This window comes from Rhinolophus sinicus, chromosome 1 (assembly GCF_057876585.1).
Source record: "Rhinolophus sinicus isolate RSI-liver-muscle chromosome 1, RSI-T2T, whole genome shotgun sequence".
In the NCBI taxonomy this organism is placed as follows: Eukaryota; Metazoa; Chordata; class Mammalia; order Chiroptera; family Rhinolophidae; genus Rhinolophus; species Rhinolophus sinicus.
In genome coordinates this window covers 117,657,586-117,679,204 of record NC_142501.1, presented here as the reverse complement: position 1 = coordinate 117,679,204, position 21,619 = coordinate 117,657,586, and the positions used below count along the sequence as shown (strand labels likewise).

Below are 21,619 nucleotides of genomic sequence, written 5' to 3'. Positions count from 1 at the left end.
GGAGCGTGTGGCTACTGTTTCCTGTGTCTCCAACCCAGTGACCAGTGAGACTATAGTGATATGACTCCCCTATCTATGGCTCCGTTGGTGTACCTTTTTGACCTCACGGTCTCCTGCGTTCTTGTGTGGGAAGCAGGACCAGAGACCTCTCATGACACAAATACAAGGATGACAATAATTGTTATAAGCAAGTTACAAGCAAGGTAGGTACTATGGAATTTTAGAAACTAACATTTTTACTTTAGATTGTAATGACTGCAGGAAGCTTGTTACAAAGTGGCATTTATACTATGTCTTGAAAAACGAGTAAGATTGGTTTGCAAAATTAGGGTAAAGTGTATTCCAAAGGGAATAAAAATGAGGGGAACGGCTGTAGATATGTTCAGGCACTTTGAACAATTCCTTTTCACTATAGCAAAGGTTGCTGAAGTCAGAAATAAAGTCAGCAAACCCTCTTACTGGTAACCTGGAAGGAACCCAACAAATTTTACCCTTTTGTTTTAAATTCAAAGGTCAGTGAATGCAAAGAGCTCTTCATTTTTAAGCAGCACAAATAGAAGTTTTCACACATATTAAATTTAACTGAATGCTTGTCAATGATTAAAACCTGGACTTCAGTGCAGGTGTTGCCCATGTAAGTCTCAAAAAGTGGAGATGAAATGCTCTACCATTTACAAACAGGCTGCTTTGAATCTGCTTTCCTATAAATAGCTCCGTAAATCTGCGTTACACCTGGTAGAAACATTTCTAATGCGCATCACACCACCCTCTTATGTTTTTAATAGCTGCTTCAACTTTGTATGAGTTACACTGAGGCACAGATGCTGACAGCCTTCAATTTAGTGAGGACTCTCTACACAGACGTGCACGTTTTCTCATTGACACTTAACCATGGTCTTGCAGTTGTAGTTTAGAGTAGTTAATATTACAAATTTTAAGGAACAGACTATGCTTTAGACTCTAGGGCTTGGGTCTCAGCCTCCAACTAAAACCAGAGCAGTGCGCAGACGGAGGAAGTGGTTCAGGAAGTCAGAAATATGCCGACGCCCATGGGCTGTGCTGTGCCTACTAACACAAAAGCCACCACTTTCACTTAAAAGCCTGGCCCCCAGCTCAGTAACACCAGCGGCCACCACCGCGGTGCGTCGCTCTTCCCGCTCCCCACTTCCACTTCCGGGGAGGTAACTCCCGGGCCCTCCGGGTGTGGGGCGGTGGCAAGAGTGGAGCCGGAAGTGGCCCGGACACTTCCGGTAGGGGAAACTCTTAGCTGCCGGTCCGACTGGGCTTGACAGGCGCGGTCCCGGCTTGTAGATCTCTCCATTCGTCTTCCTCGCGTCTAAGCTTCCAACTCTTCTGCTGCTGCCGTCCCGCAACTCCTGTCTCCGGAGCCGCCCCTTCCCCATGTTCCGGGGCAGGAGTCCTGGAAGCAAAAACCCGCTCGCCGGTAGCCCATCATGTCCGAACTGACTAAAGAGCTGGTGGAGCTGGTATGGGGCACCAAGAGCAGTCCCGGTCTCTCCGACACCATCTTCTGCCGCTGGACGCAAGGTACCCCGGCCGGGCTCCCACTTCCAGCGCCGCTTCCTTTGCCCTGTGAAAGCCTGGCTGGGACGCTTCTCGCGCCCGCCAGCCCCGTCGCGTGCCCCGCACTCTGTCCCAGTCCCCATGCTCAGCTCAGAAGCTGGACGCTCTAGGAACTCCCTGCCGTCTTGGGCGCTTGGGGGCCGGGGGAGAGGTGGACCGGGAGAATGGTTTCAGCTGTCCACTAAAGACCTGAAGCTCGTTTGCCACTCCCTGGGCTGCCCTTGGGCTGGAGGGGAGAAGGGCTGGCTGCATTGTGTGACACTGAAGGTGTGTCCTGTGCCCCGGTGTCAGTTTCTCAAGAAGTGCCGTGGCCGCCCGAATCTTTAGTCCCTAACAAGGCTTTGTGTTACTGGTGTTTGGTCTAATTTCGGAGAGAGGGAAGACCACAGGGAAGTGAAAGTGGCTAATTCCAGAAAGCAGTTTTGTTGTCTGTGTTTTAATTCTGTGGTTAGCTATGGTACTCCGTGCATAAATGCAGTGTTGCTTGCTATCAAATGTTCTCTTAACCCAAAGTATCCCCCCGTCTTGACATGGTTTATGGATGGTAGGACTTCCTGCGGGTCTAATTAACCAGACAGGATTTTGACTTATTTAAAGAGTTTTATTGATAATATGAATAATAATGAAATAAAAATGACTGTTTATTGAATTTGTGCACTGTGCCAGGCTTTGTGCTGGACACTTTATACTAGTAATTATCCCTAATTCTTAAGTTTTAATATTAAAACACTACAGACACATTACTTAAGGTGACTTAGGAAAGACTTGGTGAAGTTAAGTGGGGTTAAGAGTGTCATCTTTGGAGTCAGTGATATATGTATGTAAAACAGGCCAATAAGTAATAGCTGCTTATTACTATTATTATTAAACCATATCCTGTTCTCAAAGGATTTGGGGGAATTTTAGGATAGTAAATCTAAGTCCCCACTTCAAATGTGTATTTTCTAACAGAAGGTATAAGTAAGCCCTTCCTCCCTCCCAGATGTGTTTCCTTTAAGAACTGATAACTTTAGAATCATAATGTATTTTCCACTCAATTAGGTTATTCAGTCCATCACTCTTGTTTCACAGGTGAGAAAAATGAGTCCTGAAGGAAGGCTAAATGACTAGGCCAAAGTTGTACAAATTGATAGAGTTATGTGTAATTAGGTTGGCTCTTTTTATACATTTTATTGTATCACTTAACTAATATTTTCTGAAATCTTGGACACCCACATATGCAGATTTTATTTTTAAACTTACTTTCAACTTATTTACCGTAATAGTAAACAGCTGTAAAGTACCAAGACTGTGAAGGATTAAGAACAATTTAAATTTAGTGTGATTGGTCAACATTAATTAAGCATTTACAGTATAGAATAAGGTAATATTGAGCCTCATTTCTGTTAATATGTGATGCAGATTCAAGGAGAATTCAGACGGGGAGTTCTAGTTATGGTTAAGAGCAGGCTTTGGAGTAAGCATACTTAGGTTCTAGGTTTAAGTTATTTAACTTATTTAAGCCTCAGTTTCCTTCTCTGTAAAATGCAGATAATAGTAGTGTCAACCTTATAGGGTTGTTGTGAGGATTAAAGACGCGTAAATACACTTAGGCACTTAGCACAATATCTGACACTTAGTAAACACTCAGAAAATGGTAGCTTGATTTAAAAACTGTTTCATTGTAACCCAAGCCAAAGATCCCTCTCTGGCAGTTCCCTGACAATTATAAGAAGCTGTTATTGTTTATTTGATAATCATTATTTAAAATAGGACTTTGTAATGACATTAGAATACTCTGCCACCATTTAGACATGCAGAAGTTCCTCAATAAGATTCACTTAATACCATTTCAAAATAAAGGATTTCTTTTTTTGCTTTTCAGGGAATGCAGTTATATTGTGGATATGTAATTCTTCAGGGTCTTAAATTGATCAAGATTTTAAGGCGACCAAATATGTATTTTTAAGTTATAACCTCTGAACCAGAAGGCTGTTGTTCTTGGTTTTGCTATGTTAACCATTGTATTCATTTATTCATTCTTAGAGGCAGAAACAATTGCTAAAGATGGCTGTGGCAGTAATTTGGGATTATAGGACTAGATACAAGACACTGCTTTGCTGCATTTGCCTTACTGCATTCATATTGTGACATTAATTTGGCTTTATTTCATAGTCTATAACTGCAATGAATTGGAAGCTAATCTCATTAGTCTTTTGGAAGCAAGTTGCAGATATAAAATGTTTGGGGTAAATATTTATAGAATTATGTCTAGAGATATTCCATTTATAAAACTATATTGATTGGTCATGTTAAATTCTTTTGATATGTTAAAACAATAAGCTGCAGGAGTTGCCACAGCACATACTTGTTTTGTTTGTTTTTTTTCTCTTTTGATTTGTTTGGCAGTTTTAGACACTGTTAAGCAATAAACCTCAGGAGTAGCACAGAGTTGTTCTTTTAATTCATTAGGCAGTTTTAGATAATTCTCTTCTGCAAATCCTTTTTCTTTAAAAACAAAAGTAGGGTGTTGTTTTGTGTGTGTGTGTGTGTGTGTGTGTGTGTGTGTGTGTGTTTTGCCAGTTTTTATTTTAAAGGCAATAAATCAAATAATTTAAAGTTGTTGTTTTAAACGGAAATTTATACTCTAGTCTGCTTTCCTCTTGCTAAGTTGACTAGAATAGTTTTGAAAGAAAAGCATATGTTTTCTACCTCCTTATTCATAAGCATCACTATTCTCCCATCCCTCCTTCCCACAAACTACAACAGTGTTCCAGGCCTCTGCAACTTAGACTTGGTAGAGAAGACAAAAAATAAACAGTGTAGCATAAAGTAAGTATATGTAATAGAAGGTAAAGAAATAAGGAATTGTGGAATATAGGGGTGGCTTAGATAGGCCTCATTTGAAGGTGAGATTTGAGCAAACACTTGAAGTAACTGAGTTAGTCATGCAGATAACTGAAAAAAAGAATGTTCCAGGATGAGAGAATGGGCATTATAGAAGACTTAATACAGATTATACCTGGCTTTTTGTTCAAGGAACATGCATGAGGTTAGATTAGCTAGAGAGGCAATGAGGGAAGAAGAGACTAATAAAAGATGAAGTAAGAAATTATAAAAGGCTTTATAGGCCATTGTAAGGACACTAGCTTTTATTCTGAATGTGATGAGAGGTCATTAGAAAGTTTGGAGCAAAGAAGACACACGGCACGATAACTTTTTAAAAGATTGGTCTTACTGCTGTGTTAGAGGGTTGACTGTAGTGTACTGAGTGATACAAGATCAAATGATGAACCCCCATAGTGGCTGTACTAGTTTACATTCCCACCAGCTTATTAACCACTGTCACCCCAATAAATTTAGTAATAATAAAAAAAGATCAAATGAGAGCCAGTTGCAGTAATTCAGAGGGATTGGACCAGGTTGGCAATAGTGAAGATGGTGGGAAGTGGTCAGATTGATCACATCCCCTCCAAACCAAAATACAAGCCCTCTAGATCTAACAGAAGCAAGTGAAAACATTTTGACTTGTTCGGAATTTGTTTCCTTTTAGTATTGATTGTGTAGCTCAGTGTTTGGCAAACTTTTTCTGTAAAGGCCATGGCCTTTATTATCTCTGTCTCAATGCTCATCTCTGCCATTGCAGCAAAAGCAGCCCTAGATAACGTGGGTGTGGCTGCGTTCCAAAACTGCATTTAGAACAACAGGCCAACTCCTGATCTAGAATGTCAACTCTGAGAAACCATTTTTTTTTCTTTTCTTTTTTTTTTTTTTTAGTTGGGTTGAGCTGTAGTTGATTGAAATGGTTGAAATTAGGGTTTTGGACTTTGAGTATAGGACAGCTTTTGTTACGTAAAATGAAAAAAGGAAATTAAATAGGTTAGGAAAACTTGGATCGGTTAAAATATAAGTATAAAAGGTATTTAGGAGTTAATACATTTGGATTAAAGTTCTAAAGTATATTTAGCTATGTATTATAAAGAGATTTAACATTTACCAAAGTAATATAATGACACACAAGTATCATTAATTTTTCTTACAAACTGAGGATAACTTAATACCATAGATCATATAATTTCAGAGATTTTGTTGTTGTTGGAAGCCTGTTATTTCTCTCAAGTATAGATTTTCCTTTTTCCAACATACCTAAGTTATAATTCACTTGAAATCCAATTTTTTTTTTAAACTCGCAGTTTGTAACCTTATATGACAAAGTTAATTTCTTAGTGTTTGGAATACGTAATAGGTTTTTTTATTTCAAAGTATCTATCATAATATCTTACATTTGTATTATGCTTTCCAATTTTTGAAAGTTTTACTTAATCCTTGCAACAACCCTGAGAGATATCAAAGGATAAATATAGTTATCCTCATTTTTACAGATGAGGAAACTAAGGCCCATTGCAAATCTGAGTCAGCCAGGGTCATCTAAATTGTAATGACAAATCAAGTCTTTCCATGGCCTTTTGTTTACATGGAAGACTAGAATTACAGAGGCAGTAGTTGTCAAACTGGTTTGAATAATGTATATGTGCATAATAAGTCATGAAAATAGAAGACTGGAAAATTCAAAGAGGCTCATGACTCAGGTTTAAATTAGCTATGAGTTACACGACTGACAGAATTCTGTGTCTGTAGTACTACGAAATGTGATACAAAATCATATGTTTTAGATCAGATGCTTCAGATGGCTATTTCAGATCTAATCAGAAAAAGCAGCCATTTTATGATTGATAAGTTAATTCCTTTTAAAACTAGGAAATAATTTGATATGAGAATACATGACAAGAAAAATAACTCTGTCCATAAAAATTCAAACTCATGTGAAACCTTATTATAAAAGGAGAAACCTGCTTAGCATAGTCCTGTTTTAAGATAGAATACTTAATTTAGCTAACTTTATTTCCTTTTAAGCTCTTGGTGGTCTTTGTTCATTATCAGCTAACACACTCAAACATATGTACTGTAATTAAACAGAATTTGGCAGAAAGTAGATCTGCCTAGAATTGTCTCCATGAGGTTTTTATATCTACATTACAAAAGCAACTCATTATAATGCATTCCAATTATAAGTCCCACCCACGGTTCTTGAAAATTGCATTACATTATTAATTTTAAGGAAGGCAAGAATCCATTACTGATTTATAATTCTTACCTACCCTGAAAGCTTGACAGAGCCTCATGTCACCTCTTCACATAGAGCTAACACCAGGGACCCTGTCCTTAGTGCCAGCAGGACAAAGAGTGGGGCCTCTTGGCTTCACCTCTTGTTTCTAGATTGGACCTGAGATTTGGTTGTCTTAACTTGACAACCAGCTCCCTTAATTCTCATTTGATTTTATTAAGTTTATCCTACTCACCTTTTTCAGTCCTCCGTGTACCCTGTGGTCTACGTGACTTCTCCCAGGCTGCTTGTACTGCTGCAGACAGTGGTGGCCAGTGGCAGTACAAATGGAGCAATTAAATCTTAGCCCTCCATGGTTCTCTTAGTTGTTTGTCCTTGCCAGCTTTTATAGTTTTCAAAATTAAAATTCTCTCAGTTCTCGACCTCTTTCATTCTCCTCACTCTGAATGAGTAACATCTCTTCCTATTTGCCTAAATATTTCACTTAGCAGCCTGCTAAGAGTTACTTCTCCTAGGCCAGTGGCTCTCAAATTTTTTGAACTCAGGGCCCTATTGCACTCTTAAAAATTATTAAGGACTTCAATATGAAAAACATTTTTTTTTAAAAAGTGAGACCTATGACATTGTTTTACATTTTTGCAAATTTCTTTAACGCCTAGCTCATCAGAAGATAACTGGATTCTACCACTTGCTATTCCATTCAGTCTGTTGCAGTCTGTTTTTTTGATTGAAGTTTATGCAGAAATTCAACCTCACACAGATATGTAGTTGGTAAGTTAGGGGTGTTATAATAGCCTTTTGAGATAATTACGGATATTTTTCTTTGATACCACACCAAAACTCAACAAGTGGTAGTTTCTTAGAGGTTCGTTGCAGTACAGAATCTGCAGCTGCATCAATAAACTTTTTATACTCTGCTGACTTGAACTTCATTGGTTGGTCTTGTACTTTGAATCGCCCTTTACCCATGCATTAATTTCTAACAGCACATTGGTCATTTGGACATTACTGCTGCACTGGCTTATGAAGACCTTTCAGATATTAGCACATTTCATTATACAGTATCAAAAATCACATGGATTATCATAACCACTGATGTCATCAGAAAAACCTCTCAAAATACTGAGAAGCTGTCAAGCTCACGGTGGGCACAAGTCTTCCAAAATTTTAGTTATTGCTTGAAAGCTTGAAATTAGTGCTCCACAAAAAAAGCAGTTAGTTCAGCTCACAATTCAAAAAATTACTCATGTGCCTTATTTTGCGACAGCTATCAGTCATGGTACTGTGGCATATGTATAGCAGAAGTGCTTTATGGGTAGTTTTCATTTTGTCACACAGAATATGTTTTACAAGGACATTGTAGTCAAGTTCAAGTTTTAATAAAATTAGTGGTCTTGACTGCATCAGTAAGAAACGGGCTGTTTCTGTGTTGAGAGCGGATGGTGGTGTTTACTGGTGCAGCTCGATGGCGGTGCCTTGGTGTGTGCCAAGGCACCGCGGTGTATCAGTGTTGCTTTTATGCCTTTGCTGTGAATGGCAGCACAATAGAAAGGGCAAAGAATGTCTTGGTGTTACTATGAAAATCCCCTAGCAGGTCCCCTGAAAGCGTCTCTAGGACCCTTGTAGAACACACCCGATCCACTCCTTGCACCACCACACCGCACTCTCTCCACTCTTTCAGGACTTGGAGTTTTTAAACTTCTTCTTTCCCATAGAATCACACTTTTCCTTATTTTTTAAACTCATGCCCTTCAGTCTATAAAAATAATAATTCTTTATCCAACTACCCTTTATGCTATCATCCTTTCAACCTTTACTTATTTAACAAATAGTTTGCATTTACTCTTTCTCCTGGTATTCTGAATCGTACCTCAACCCTTTAAAACAGGGCTACTCTACCCAATTTACTTTTTTAGTATTTCCAGTGACATGCTGAGTCCAGTATTTTAATTTATATTTTAACTCGGCAGCATTTGTAACAGGTGACTAGTCTTTGCTTCCTGGTTTTTTTTCTAGGACCTCAGTGTATTTTTCTCTTAACCATTGTAATTGTTGTCAGTCTCCGTTGCTGACTCAGCCTCTGCTCACTTTTTAATGTTCCCAACTGCATTATCTTTGTTCTACATGTTCTCATTCGCTTTAACTGCCATGTTTAGGATGATTCAAGTTGCTATCTCTAATCCTAAACCCGGCCCTAAGCTCCAGGCCTATATTTCCCACTCGTTTGAAATGTTGCCAAATGGTTTTTAAGACTGAACTTGGCATTCCCAGAAACAAACTCTGCCATTCCTCTTCCCGAAACTTCAAGTATTTACTGAGCATTAACACAGTAGGAAAACAGTGGTCAATGAAACAGGCAAGATACCTATAAGGCAACAAATATAATAAACAAGTAAACAAACAATAATATAATTACAGAATATGATAAGTACTGGTTGTTCTGGGCATGGTAGGAGAGATCTGCATAGACAGGTTTGTCAGGGAATCTCTCTCTGAGGAGTTAATACCTAAACTGAGTCCTCAAGAATGAGAAGGATTCAGCTATAGGAAGCGAGAGTGAGGAAGAGCATTTCATGCGGAGGGAACAGCAAGCATCAAGGCCCCAGGTTAAGACCTTGGGTGGTTCTAGGGCCTAAGGTCACTGTAGGTGAGGGTAAGAGTGAACTGAGGAAAGGTGGGCTTGGTAGGTCATACAGTATCTTCTACGTCATAAAAAGTAGTTTCATTCTCATCGCAGTGAGAAGCCATTGATACATTTGAAGCAGGATGTCACAAAATCACATTTCCATATCTAAAATATTTCTCTGTATGGTTATTTATTAACTGTATGACTAATACATACGTGTTGGGGGGTAGGGTGGAATGGGGGGATCTGTTTGGAAACTATTAACTCTTAATAGTATAATCTAGGTGAGAGATGATAGTAGTTTTAACCTGAGGGTAGACGAGAGATGGGATAGAAATGGACAGATAGATACAAGGTGTGTTTTGGAGCCTAGAACCAGGAGGACCTTATCTGACGGGGCCTAAAAGATACGTGGGAGTTGTTCAGAGCAAGCATTAGCATGTATGTCAAGCTGAGGGAACAACATGTTCAAAGGGTAAGAGGAACCAGACGGAAATGGATATTTGAGGACCTGAAAGGAGCTCAGCCTGCCTGCTGTGTAAAGAGGGGGAGTGGCCAGGGGCGAGGTGGGGGACACAGGCAGAAGCCAGATCTTACGGGACCATGTTAAGGCCGTTAGACTGTGCCTGGGCTAAGCTGGGCTCTGCTGAGGAATTATCTGATTATAACCAGAAAGGGAAATCCAGGGAGAATATGTAGAACGAAAAGAACATGGATTCTAGAGCTAAGCCCTGAGGAACAGTCATATTTAAAAGGAGTTGATAAAGGAGACTGAGAAGAAACAGAAAAGGAAAATTTGGAATAAGAGGGACCAAGAAAGCCAGAGGAAAAAGCTTTTTAAGAAGTCATTGGTCAGATTTCAGATGATGCTCTGATTAAAGAAGGCTTGAGAAATAGCCTTTATTGCTCATTGATGAACTTGGGATAAGAATGAGTTTGATGTAGTCACAGGTTGAAAAACAGATTATTGTGGGTTTAGGAAATCGAGACAGTGCATATAGATAACTGGGTGGGCTTTGAGAGAGTGGCGGTTGGAGTTTGGGGTGCAGTTTTTTAATGGTGAAATGATTTTTTTTTTTTTTTTAATTAAGACTTTACCTTTTTTGAGCAGTTTTAGATTGATGGCAGAATTAGGAAGGTACAGAGATTTCCCATGCACCCCCTGTCCTCACACATGCATGGTCTTCCCATTGTCAACGCCCCTCGCTAGAGAGGGAAATTTGTTACATTCGATGAGCCTGTATCGATAACGTCATTGTCACCCAAGTCCATAGGTTACATTAAGGTTCACGCTTGGTGATGTACCTTCTATGGCTCTTGACAAATGTATGACATGTACCCACCATTATAGTGTCATACAGGACAGTTTCACTGCCCTAAAAACCCTTTGGGCTCTGTCTGTGTATCCCTCTCTCCCCCACAGCCCATGGCAACCACTGATCCTTTTCCTGTCTCCATAGTTTTGCCTTTTCCAGAATGTCCTATAGTTGGAGTCATACAGTACGTGCCTTTTCAGATTGGTTTCTTTTACTTAGTAATATGTATTTCAGGTTCCTCCAGGTCTTTGCACGGCTCGCAAGCTCATTTCTTTTTAGCGCTGACTAATAATCCACTGTCTGGATGGACCACAGTTTATCCATTCACCTGCTGAGAGACATCTTGGCTGCTTCCACGTTTTGGCAATTGTGAACAGAGGTGCTGTAAATATCCGTGTGCAGGTTTTTGTTGTGGACCTAAGTTTTCATTTCCTTTGGGCAAATACCAAGGAGTTTCGGTGGAATCTTAAGGAGAATTTTGTGGTTTTTGTTTTTAAATGTGTAAGATACATGTTTAAATACTGTTTGAAAGAGAGTGATTGAAAGGTAGAGAGAGAGGAGGTGGGATGGGATGGGATGGGATCCTCTACAGTATTTCTTACCTCACCTGCTATCACCTAGTATCTCAAGCTAGAAACTTAAGTCAGATCTAATTTCTTTTGTACCAACCCTTTGCCCCACTTGGAAAAACTCATCAAATCTTAATTTTTTTTTTTTTTTTTTTTAAGATTTTTATTGGGGAAGGGGAACAGTGTGTATGTCCAGGACTTTTTTCCAAGTCAAGTTGTTGTCCTTTCAATCTTAGTTGTGAAGGGTGCCGTTCAGCTTCAAGTTGTTGTCCTTCCAGTCTTAGTTGTGGAGGGCGCAGCTCAGCTCCAGGTCCAGTTGCCGCTGCTAGTTGCAGGGGGCACAGCCCACCATCCCTTGCGCGAGTTGAACAGGCAACGTTGTGGTTGAGAGGATGCGCTCTGACCAACTGAGCCATTCGGGAAGCAGCTCAGCTCAAGGTGCTGTGTTCAGACTTAGCTGCGGGGGGCAGAGCCCACCGTCCCTTGCGGGACTCAAGGAATTGAACTGGCAACCTTCTGGTTGAGAGCCCACTGGCCCATGTGGGAATCGAACTGGCAGCCTTCAGAGTTAGGAGCACGGAGCTCCAACCGCCTGAGCCACCGGGCCGGCCCAAAATCTTAATTTTTACCACAGAAATATCCTTTGAATATATAGTTTCTCCTGTCTACACTAATGTTGCTTTTTATTAGGTTGGCTCTGTGTCTATAGGGCTGTGGAAACAGCCTCATCCCCACTCAGCATCTTCAAAAAGAAAAATAACCAGTATGCGCATATTACTACTTTAATGAATACTTGTCCTGGAGTGGCCCTTCCCAGCTTTAGCCTCTGGTCCATTTCCTCTTCTCCCATTTACGATCTCCTCCATCCTACCCCAAACCCTTCAGTTACATTAAATTTCTCTCTGATCCATAAACGTGCTCTGCTGTTACCAACCCTTTTTTTCCTTTAAAAAAAAGTGTTTACCTGAAAGTCCATCTCCCACCCTTGCTTCTCTGGCAAATTCCTGTTCTGGATCTGCTTCCAAGTCACGGTTTATGACTTTCCTCAGGCAGAGTAAGTCATTCCTTCCCGTATCCACAACACCCGCTTCATCCTTCTGTTGTGACATTCATGTATTCCTCTGTGTTACTAATTATTTGTTTGTGTGTCTGTCTTCACCTGAGCTGCTGGCACCTGCAGACCAGGGGGTGTCTCTCATGCGTATGTCCTAAATGCTCGGTAGAGTAGGATGTTCATGAAGTGTTTGCTGGATGGACGACTGAGGTAGAGCCATGAATGAAGTTGACATGTCCCTAGCCTGTTGGAATCGGAAGTGATCATTTTACAGTGAAGTACACTGAGGGCCTAGAGAGGTGACTTGACTCCCTGAAGGTTACACAGAGAGTGCCTCTCTTCTCCGGGCTTCTGTCCCTATGCTGCTGTGTGCCAGGCTCTCTGGAAGCTTCTACTGGCTGCTCTCCGTCAGTACTGGTCGGGTAATGTCTGAAGAAAGATAGCACCAATATCAGCACATTCACAGTATATGATGCCATTTAATTGTTAGCTTATAGAGTATGATTCAAAGATTGGAACGAAAAAAAGATACTGTATGAAAGGGTCCTAAAACTCTGTTTGAATTCAGTAGATAGACTGGCCTTTCTTCAAGTAAATTAAATTATTTAGCAATCAGATTTAGTGTGCTTTTACTAAACTCCTCACTTTATTCCCCTAGGCCACTTAGTGGGGTTCCTGGGTGCAAAACTATGTGCGTGTGCGTGCACATTTGGCAGGGGCGCAGGGAATAGGCTCCATATTTTTTTCAAAGGGTTCCTCAGTCCCCCCCAAAGAGTTAACCACTGCACCTGACTGACTTGAAGATATTTTGCTGTTGTGATAAGTGATCTTTCTCTAAGCAAAGTACATTAAAAATTCTTTTAGCTGCTACCTGAATTACATTTTTAATCTTTGCTACTTGCTTTCATTTTAGGGTTTGTGTTTAGTGAATCAGAGGGATCTGCATTAGAACAGTTTGAAGGTGGCCCCTGTGCTGTTATTGCACCTGTTCAGGTAACACAGACTACTTTACCAACTCCTTAGAGGGACGCATTCCAACATTTCATACTTTCCTTTTTGTTTTCTAAGATGTGTGCTCTATGTAATCATGAGGCATGATCACTTACCTCTTAACGTTTGTTCATGTAAATTGCTGTAAATATCCAAAATAACAATGAATTCAGAACATGAGTAGGTTACACAGCAAAAGCCTTTGGATTATCCTTATTTTCAAAGAAATATGAAAGGTGTTCCCTGACTTTTAGAAAACTAGGAAAAACACATCTTTCTAATACAGTGATCCTGTTGAACAATAACATTTTATACTACAGAGAGTTACATTATAGCAGTGGTACTATTTTCATTTGTTCTGTCTATAAAAAATAATTTTCCTAAAAAGTTGAAAATGGGTTAATGTTTTCATGGCATAAAATTGTATACATTTTCAAAATAAGTCAGTATATACTATTTTAGGCTTTGGACTTTAAAATCAGTAGCAACTGATTTCAAAGATTTTTTTTCTTTGCACAAAAGATAGGGTTAATCTGAATATTTGTCTTTGATTTTGAATCTTGATGTGTTACATGTTTGAATTTCAAAGACTGATTTGTTATAAACTGTTACATTGTAAAACACAAAAGTTGAATTTTCAATTTACTGTTACACTTATAATATCTGAATAGCAGTGTAACTTTAGAACTGTTATAAGAAAAGCTTGGATTTATTGTTTATGTTTTAATCAGCAGGTTTTGAAAAATAAATATTTAATGTGGTATTTATTATTCATTGGGCATAAAGAATGCATTCCTTAACTGCTAACTGCAAAGTAAATTTCTCTTTCAAACCTTATACTTCATACACTTACATTATTAAATTTAAAATGTGTTCTCCAAAGGAGGGAAAAAAATTCTCTTTGTGGTTGATTCCAAAATACGTCCTTTAGAAGCCGTTATTTCTTTAAAGATTTGATATATATATTTTTTGCATTAGTAGAATTTTTAAAAATTAAAAAATTTGAATGTTTGAACTTTGCCTGGGAGTTATTGAATATAAAGGGTAAAATTTAACTATTAGTTAGTTATTAGAGCTGTTATGTTGAGTAGCTGAGGCAGATTTTGGTTGCTAGTAGGAATCTTATTGGAATTAAAGATTCCTTATCCTGCCCGTGTGCAAATTAGATGATGTTAATATTGCCCCTGTTGGGCCGGTAATAGCACCGCCAGGCTTTATTGCAAGTCTATGAATATAGTTAAATGCACAGTGTACCGCAGGAGTTTTGTGTTTTATAAAATTTAATATATTTCCAAAATGGTAGTTATTTTTGCAAGTGGGTTTGCTGTGTAACAAGGGATCATTGTAATGTTCAAAATCCTGATGTATCTTTGAGGTAGTAATTTAGTTTCATAGTCACATAAATCTTTTCAATCATAGAGGAATTTTGTTTATATTACTGTTTCAATGTAAAAGTCAAAGCTCAATCATTAAGAGTAATGAAGGGAAATGAGCAAGTCCAGATATTAAAACTTTTTAGACTATAAAAATTAGAACACGCCACTACTGCTAGAAGAATAGCCATGTTATGGAATCAAACACATAATACCGTAGTAGATCACATTATATATAACAGTTTACCAAGAATTTCTCACATACCATGATAAAGAGAAAACTACAAATCAATGATGGAACGTAATTAACTAAATGTCACTGATATGACTGGTTGGCAATCTAAAAGGAAAAAATGAATTTAGATAATCTCATACCATAAACTAAATATATTCTGATATAATACTCAACCACAGAAAAGCTGAAAATAACGTATTGTCAGCTATCTAAGAGAAAGGATAAGTTCCAAGCTCAAAAAGATATTCGCAGTGAATATTAACAATAAATGGATATTGTCTTTCTTATGCAAAGAACTTGTACAGATTGATTCGGAAAAACACTTAAGATCCCAGAGGTGAAATGGGCATGTATATGCATCTTAGCAAGTGAAATGCTGCTGGACAGCCAAAGAATCAAGATGTTCAACCTCAATAGGAATCTAAGAAAGTACAAATAAAACTGTAACTAGATTCTACTGCTTACGCTTTCTAATCTATAAATAGAAAATAATTGCCTGTGCATATAAGGTTATATGATACTGGCACATTCATATATGGCTATGTAGTACACATTTGTACTTTGATTTTGGGAAGGAATTTTACATTATCATTGGAACCATGATAATACAGATTATTTGATGCAGTAATTGTACTTCTATGACTCTTTCCTAAAGAAATATTCCTTAATATGACAAATGTATTCAAAAAGAAGCTTTTATATTTATAGTAGTAAAAAATTGCAAACAATCTAATGTACAGTGATGTACTTTAAACATAATATTTAAGTAATTTGTGATGGCTTCATAGACATTTAGTGATTAAGAATTATAGTTATAAATTTTGTGGGAAAACAGAAAAATGGAAAATGATCACATACCTATTATGCTTCTCACTTGCAAAAAAATTTAAAGCAAGTATGAAAGAAAGACTAGAAGAGAGTATATCAAAATGCTAAATGGTTGTATTAGTGGTGAAATAATGGGTGTCCCACCTCACTTTTCCAAAATTTTATAACATAGTTATACTATTCATTTTTATAGTTGTTTTCGTTTGGGGGAAAAATCAGAAGCACTTGATTGTAGTATTTGTAGATTTTATTTCTATGAGAATATTATAAACTATTACTTAGTTTTTTATTAAAATTCTTTCATTCAAATGATTGCCTATTAGGTGCCAGGTACTGTGCTAAGTGCATTACTTAGACTATCTCATGTAATCCTCACTGCAACCTCTTAAAGTTTGTGCTATTATTATTTTCCAGTAGTAAAGTAGTAGAAGTAGGATTCAGTCTTCTTATCTACACTACTGCTTTCAAACACAATGAATAAGAATCACCATAGTAACCTCTTTCTTGAACCTGTCCCCTAGAGATTCAGATACAATAGATGAAGCATAAGAATCTGCCTTTTAGGTAAACAAGTCAAGTGACTGGGATAGCCCTTGACTACACTTTGAGAAGGAAACATTGTACTACAGTGCACTGCTTTCTATCAAATCACCAAGGTAACGTAGTTAGCTCACTTAAGGGAAGGTTAGAAATCTGTCTTTCTTTTAAATCTCATAGTTGTGGTTTTTTTTTTGGGGGGGGGTTGTTTGTTTGTTTTTGTTTTTTGTTTTTTTTCAGTTAAACCAGGAAATAGTTGCTCCTTATAATAAAGTTATGACTCTCACAGTGGTATTCTTGTATCACAAATCAGAGCCAATAGAGCAGAACCACTTTTGTAGTTTTCTTTTCCCCCAAGGAATTGAAATATAGACTTTTCCTGTTTTATAGGGCCTTCACTCTTCTATAGGGCCTATTACATTTTTAAAATTTTCCAGTTGTGTGTCTTACTTTGAGTCATTTCTTGTATTTACCAGAAAATACATGTTATGAAAGAAGAAGAAATTTATGGATTGAGTTTATAGTAGTATATTCTGAATAAGTAATTATGCGTAGTTGCTTTCAAATGTGAAGGGGAGCCATTTGAAATTTTTATAGCTCTATTCAAAAAATTAGAAAGGTGCAAATTACTTTTTTTTTTCCATTTTAAAATAAAAGAATGACATAAGGTATGTTTGTAGTTCATGCTAATAATTATTGCTTTAATTGTATAAAGGCATTTCTTTTGAAGAAGCTCCTGTTTTCTTCTGAGAAGTCGTCTTGGAGGGATTGCCCAGGTATGATAGCTGTCTTTTATTAACTTTCACTCCATCCTCTGTTTTATAAATGGGATCCATGCAGCAGCATTCTTTGGCAACAGTTTAGTCGAAATCATCTACAAGTATCTTAAAATGTAAACTATCAATGGGATATTTTTTCCCGGAGGAGGTTTTTTTGTTTGTTTCGTTTTGTTTTGGTTTGGTTTTTTTACTGTTTCAGAAAATTTCATGGACAAAGACTCCAAATTTTTAAATGCATATTTCAAAATTTGGTTTTCCTAAGAGTTGTAAGACAGGATAATATAAGGGAAAAAGTTTGGCCTTTTGCTAAAACGTGTCCCTAAACTGTTAAATGATAGCATACCATAAAGAATAGTCAAATATGCATATGTATAGTTACTTTGTCTTATTTAGCTTTGAGCAAGACTCAGAATTATCTTTGTATTCCTGCATCTTTTAATATAATGCCTTAAACAATGCAAATAATACTGCAAATAATTCTGAATTAAATTGCAAATGAAGCTGCCATAGCTTCTGCCATTTGATTAGGTCAGAGAGCTGATGGTAGTACCTGAGAATAAACATTTGCATTCTTGACTGTTTACAAAGCTCTTTCCTTCACTTACACAATTTATTGTGAACCTCACAATAACTTCTGGAAAGAGGTAGGACATATTATAATCCAAATGTTGACTATAAGAGTTAAAATGTCACTGTCCTGTATTTTTTATTAGTTAATAGCTGAAATGCAAAATAAATTTTAGTAGAGAAGAAACTCTCCAAGAGATACTATTATTAACATGGACATTTTGTTAATAAAATTTATATTTTTTGCACAGAAATATATCCACATATATAGAAATTTTTACAACATTGTCATAAATGTGGTGGTTATAAAGTGAATGGCACAGCTCCTACCTTTAAAGAATCTTGTCTATTGGGAGAGATAGAAACCTCCCTATAGTATAAAATTTTATATAGGATGTGTATACATACATCTTCTCCCCTTTATTTAAAAGTTTCAAAAAGCAGTATTACTTTTGGAAAGTAATACTGCTTGAAAAGGGGAGGTGGCTAAGGTTCAGAAAGAAATTGAGCATTTGTGCTATTTTCTATAGAAATCTACAGCTCAAATCACTGCAATACAGTATCACTAGCTTCTGAATTAAGTGGCATAATCACGATGGCCCCTGCTAATGTACTGGATTGTGGTATTGTATGTGTTGACAGTGTGCTATCTCATTCTCCTTACCTCTGGGATGGAGAGATCAAAGACATTAGAGTAATTCAGAAATGGGGGAACAAAATAGAGGTTTCAAAGGCCCTTCCATTGTGCCTGGTTCTACAGTAAAGTAAACCGCATGGCTTAAACGCTCCATTGGCAGCTAAGAAAGGGGGGATCAGTATGAGGTTATTCCAAGCAGCATATTCTTTCTTCTAATGTTCAGTTCTGCATTTTTCGGTATTCTTTTCCTCATTAATGGAAATATTTAATAGTGGTGGCATTTTAACCCTCAAGCATTTTGATTTTCTAAAATATAATTTAAGGTCAGTTGCCTATGGATTCCCCCCACACTTAAAATGTTTGATTTCATCATTAAATTAATGCATTCTTATTACTACTTATGACAAGATTTTTTTTTCCCCCAAAGAAAATCATTGTAACTTATACTTTGGTTATTTTTAGAGGAAGAGCGGAAGGAACTCCTTTGTCACACTTTAAGTGATATTTTAGAAAGTGCCTGTTGTGACAACTCTGGATCATACTGCTTGGCTTCATGGTTAAGAGGAAAGACAACCGAGGAAACTGCTGGTATTTCTGGGAGTCCCGCAGAGTCTAGTTGCCAAGTGGAACATTCTTGTAAGATACATTTTTGTTTCTTGGAAGTAATTGGTTATACCTTTGTTTTAATAAAACTATTGAAAATTTTAAAGAAAAAAAGTAGACTTAAAAATTTTCATAACATATCTCTTTTTTTAGCCTAAGCTTAGTTGATCAGCCTGAGTATTTTTCATTTCTCTTTTCTTTATTTTAATTGCTAAAGAATGTTATATTTGCTTTTTTAAAAAAAATTCTAGTTCTTCTTGATGACATTCTCTTTTGAGCTTCAGAATTCTCATTTAGAAAGTTTAAAGAATATACTTCTATATACTTTAATTGTAAATGCCTTAATGTTTTCTTTAGTATTGGGGAGAAAAAAGGATATTTTCTTGACATAAAAAAATTTCTCAAATATCTTTAGTTGCTTCCTTTAGTAAAGATGGGGACTTTTTTTTCATTACACATAGTTTCTTTTCTTCCTGAACTTTTTGGACATTGTAACTATGCATGAATTATTTTCAGCTAGTTTTAATTTTCCCTTCATTTAATATTTTTCATAATTTGAAGATTTCTTATTAAAATAACAGCTATTCTCATTCTTAAAAATCTTATAGTTTGTGGTCTTTAGCCTTTGAAAATTCTTACGTAATTGACCTAAACATTGCCAGAATTATCTAGTAAAATGGAGATTTCTGGTGGTACAGAAGTTGGATAAATGGAGTTGCTTTTCTGTTTTTCTTTTCAGGAATTATCTTCCTAGTAAGTGGCTTTTGATAACTGGTAATTCAAAGTGCTTATATTGAATAAGTGACTTACTCTACCTATAATGCATTTTACTATCATCTCTGGAAATTGTTTTTAAAGAAATTAGACAACCGATTTCTAGAAAGTAAATTTTGATTACTTGTGATATGCGTCTTGCTTTCCCTATAAGGCTATCTATGAGGCACTGTTGCTTCCTTGAGCTAAAATGTCTTTGTGATGTCAGCATTTTCTCTCCTACCTCTGCAGTTACAATGACAAATTCTAATAGTAGCACATTCGCAAGGAATAATTATTAAAATTTAAACAGTTCAATGACATTTCTTTTTCAGACCTTTCAAACATAACCTTTCATAAAAATTAACATTTTTAGAGTTGACAATACAGTTGAAGAAAATAAGTGGAAAACATTCACAAGGATTGTAGTAAAAAATATCATTAAGAATGGTTTTAAAATATTTTCCAGGTTTTAATGGGTTGCATGTAAGCATGTTTAATAGTTTCATTAAGGATATAAAATTTTTGGCAGGAATAGTTGAACCTAATTAAAGTTATTTTAAAGCTTATGTGCTTAAAGCCAGTCTCTATATTAAATTGTAAGAAAATGGTAAGAGCTTTTTTTGTAACATTTCTCATTAGTGTCTTAGTATGTGCTGTGTGCTTCCTATGGACTATACGGTACATTCTGTAGTGATAGGTTAAATGGCCTCATAATGCATTCACTTTGGTACTTCAGTTACTAACTTAGGTAGGTATATTATATTGAATTCTTTAAAAAACATATTTTAGTAAATTTCCAATTTACTTTGCCTCATTTTAAAAGTGGACCTAAAACCATATTTTAAATTTGTTTTTAATATTGTATAAATTTGAAAAGTTTTGTTAACTGAAAATTTGAGAATTTACCTTAGATATTGACAAGTGAAATGAACTTACATTAAAATTTTTATTCCATGTAACAATCTGTTTTACCTGTTCTTTCCTCTATTCCCAACTATGTTCTTTTTCTTGTGTTTTATATTTTTCCACCATCCTGCCTGCTAAGCTTTTTATTTTGCTTGCCTCTTTTCTCTAAATTACTATTTTTATGTCAACTTTCATAGTGTGTGCCCAGTAATATTATTTAGATAATTAGGCACAGAACAATTAGTACAATCTGGAAAAGGTTAGGTAGAATTTTTATTTTATCCTGAAATTTTAAATGTGAAGTATTTTCCCCATTGTCAGTATTACATTACGTACAAACATTAATTTCATTGGCTTGTGTGATGTGTATAGTTTTGGCTTTTGGTAATGCACACTTGTTTGCAGTAGTAAATACTCAGGTTCAATTTCAGTTTGTTTCCCACACAAATCAAAAGATTATTTAAACCATTGGACCTCAAAAGATTTTTAAAAGTACTTTGAAATATTTGAAAATTAAAACTAGACTTTGAAAGGCTAGCATAATGTGACCTTTAAAATTGCATATTGTTTTTTTTATTTTGAATTCATACTGAATCAATGTCTTTAATTCTCTAGTGAGCATTAATACTTGAAAGTACTAAGATTTGCTTTATAAATATATATATGAAATTGTTCACTATCATAAATTAAAGTAGGCATTTTGATTCACGTATGATACCTTTAAAGACGATCTTTGGGGAGCCAAGCCTTTCTGGGTTGAAATTTCAGCTCTGCTGTTTATTGCTGTGTGCACTTGAAAGAATGCTTCTCTGTGCCTCAGTTTCCTCTTCTGTAAAATGAGGATAATAGGGTTGTTATGAGGATTAAATGAGGTGAGATCTGTAGAGCATTTGGAAAGGGGCCTGGCACTACACAAGTGCTGAATAAATATTTCCGTTGATTTAAATGCTTTCTTTGACTTGCTTTGATTTTTTAAAATTTATAATTGTACTGACTTAATAAATATAATCTAAATAAGTTATTGAAAACTTCTCAACAGTTAATGAATTCATGAGGAAACAAACTTAAACCTGCCGTTGAACCTGTGTAGTTTCAAAGTGCTATGCCTTTTTATACACATTTGTTTGAAAATTAAGCAGTAAGCCTAAAGATTTT

At 36.5% G+C, this 21,619-nt stretch overlaps 1 protein-coding gene across 4 annotated transcripts in view; it reads left to right on the top strand.

The window, feature by feature from the left end:
• The first annotated feature begins 1,230 nt into the window (after positions 1–1,230).
• The window catches only part of MINDY3 (MINDY lysine 48 deubiquitinase 3), an 85,891-nt gene continuing 65,502 nt past the window's right edge, over positions 1,231–21,619 (top strand). Inside the window, exons 1-4 of one of the 4 annotated variants that reach the window (XM_019746057.3) lie at positions 1,231–1,548; positions 13,167–13,246; positions 16,932–16,992; positions 18,662–18,835. In XM_019746057.3, coding sequence (XP_019601616.1) covers positions 1,455–1,548; positions 13,167–13,246; positions 16,932–16,992; positions 18,662–18,835 — 409 coding nt within the window. In that variant the 5' untranslated portion in view covers positions 1,231–1,454. The remainder of the gene's footprint in view (positions 1,549–13,166; positions 13,247–16,931; positions 16,993–18,661; positions 18,836–21,619) is intronic. The other 3 variants (XM_019746058.3, XM_074324803.2, XM_019746059.3) reach the window with 3 other exon arrangements.